The sequence below is a fragment of the Chaetura pelagica genome, unplaced genomic scaffold, assembly GCF_000747805.2.
Source record: "Chaetura pelagica isolate M959 unplaced genomic scaffold, ChaPel_1.0 scaffold877, whole genome shotgun sequence".
NCBI lineage: Eukaryota > Metazoa > Chordata > Aves > Apodiformes > Apodidae > Chaetura > Chaetura pelagica.
In genome coordinates, this window is record NW_009953980.1 from 2390 (window position 1) to 3500 (window position 1111).

A 1111-nucleotide genomic window follows, 5' to 3' on the forward strand; every position below is an offset into this window, starting at 1 on the left:
TCCCCCCGAACACCCCTGGGATCCTCCCCCCAATATCCCTGGGATCCTCCCCCCCCCAATACCTCTGGGATCATCCCAACATCCCTGGGCTTTCCCATCCCAAGGCACCCAAGGGCCTGGCACCCCCAGGGGTACCCAGGGCATGGGAATAAGGCCCCATTTCCATGGGAATAAGGCCCCAAATTCCAGGGGAATAAGGCCCCAATTCCATGGGAATAAGACCCCATTTCCATGGGAATAAGGCCCCAATTCCAGGGGAATAAGACCCCAATTCCATGGGAATAAGGCCCCAATTCCAGGGGAATAAGGCCCCCCAATTCCAGGGAATAAGGCCCCCAATTCCATGGGAATAAGGCCCCAATTCCAGGGGAATAAGGCCCCCAATTCCATGGGAATAAGGCCCCCATTTCCATGGGAATAAGGCCCCAATTCCAGGGGAATAAGGCCCCAATTCCATGGGAATAAGGCCCCAATTCCAGAGGAATAAGGCCCTCAATTCCATGGGAATAAGGCCCCATTTCCATGGGAATAAGGCCCCAAATTCCACGGGAATAAGACCCCAATTCCAGGGGAATAAAGCCCCCAATTCCAGGGGAATAAGACCCCAATTCCAGGGGAATAAGGCCCCAATTCCTCAGGAACCAGCTCAGATCCCTGTCCCTGCACCCTCTGGATGGGCAGGGCACAACCAGCCCAGGCCTTGTCCCAGCAGAGGGACAGAGCCAGGAGGAGCACAAACCCCCCCTCCCCAGCCCAGGACCCCCCCAAAAAGGGTCTCACCTGGGTGACAATGGCATCCAGGCCACTCTGGCCCCAGGCATAGTCCCCGGGGTTGGAATGTAGGACCCCACTCCTGTTAGGGGGGGGAGCAGAGGGAATTGTTTCCCCTCAGCCCAAAAACCAGCCCCCCCCAGAGGGAAACCAGAGGACAGAGCTCCCCCCTGAGCACTGGTTGGTACTGGGAGGGGGGGGGTGGGGATGGGAGACACCAGTTACTCACCAGGAAAAAGGGTGTTGGGAGCCTGGAATGGCTGAGTTGGCAAAAAAGCCTGCAAAGATCTGCTGGATGATCCTGAGGGGGGAGGAAGGGGGGAGGAAGGGGGGAGGAAGG

At 57.9% G+C, this 1111-nt stretch overlaps 1 protein-coding gene across 1 annotated transcript in view; it reads right to left on the minus strand.

Annotated features, from left to right (window-relative positions):
* The window catches only part of RNF115 (ring finger protein 115), a gene marked incomplete at its 3' end in the record, with an annotated part of 7658 nt that overhangs the window by 1946 nt on the left and 4601 nt on the right, over window positions 1-1111 (minus strand). The window contains exons 5-6 of the mRNA XM_010002241.1: window positions 1001-1073; window positions 781-853 (exon numbers count right to left, since the gene is read on the minus strand). Of these exons, the coding sequence (XP_010000543.1) occupies window positions 781-853; window positions 1001-1073 (146 nt within the window). The remainder of the gene's footprint in view (window positions 1-780; window positions 854-1000; window positions 1074-1111) is intronic.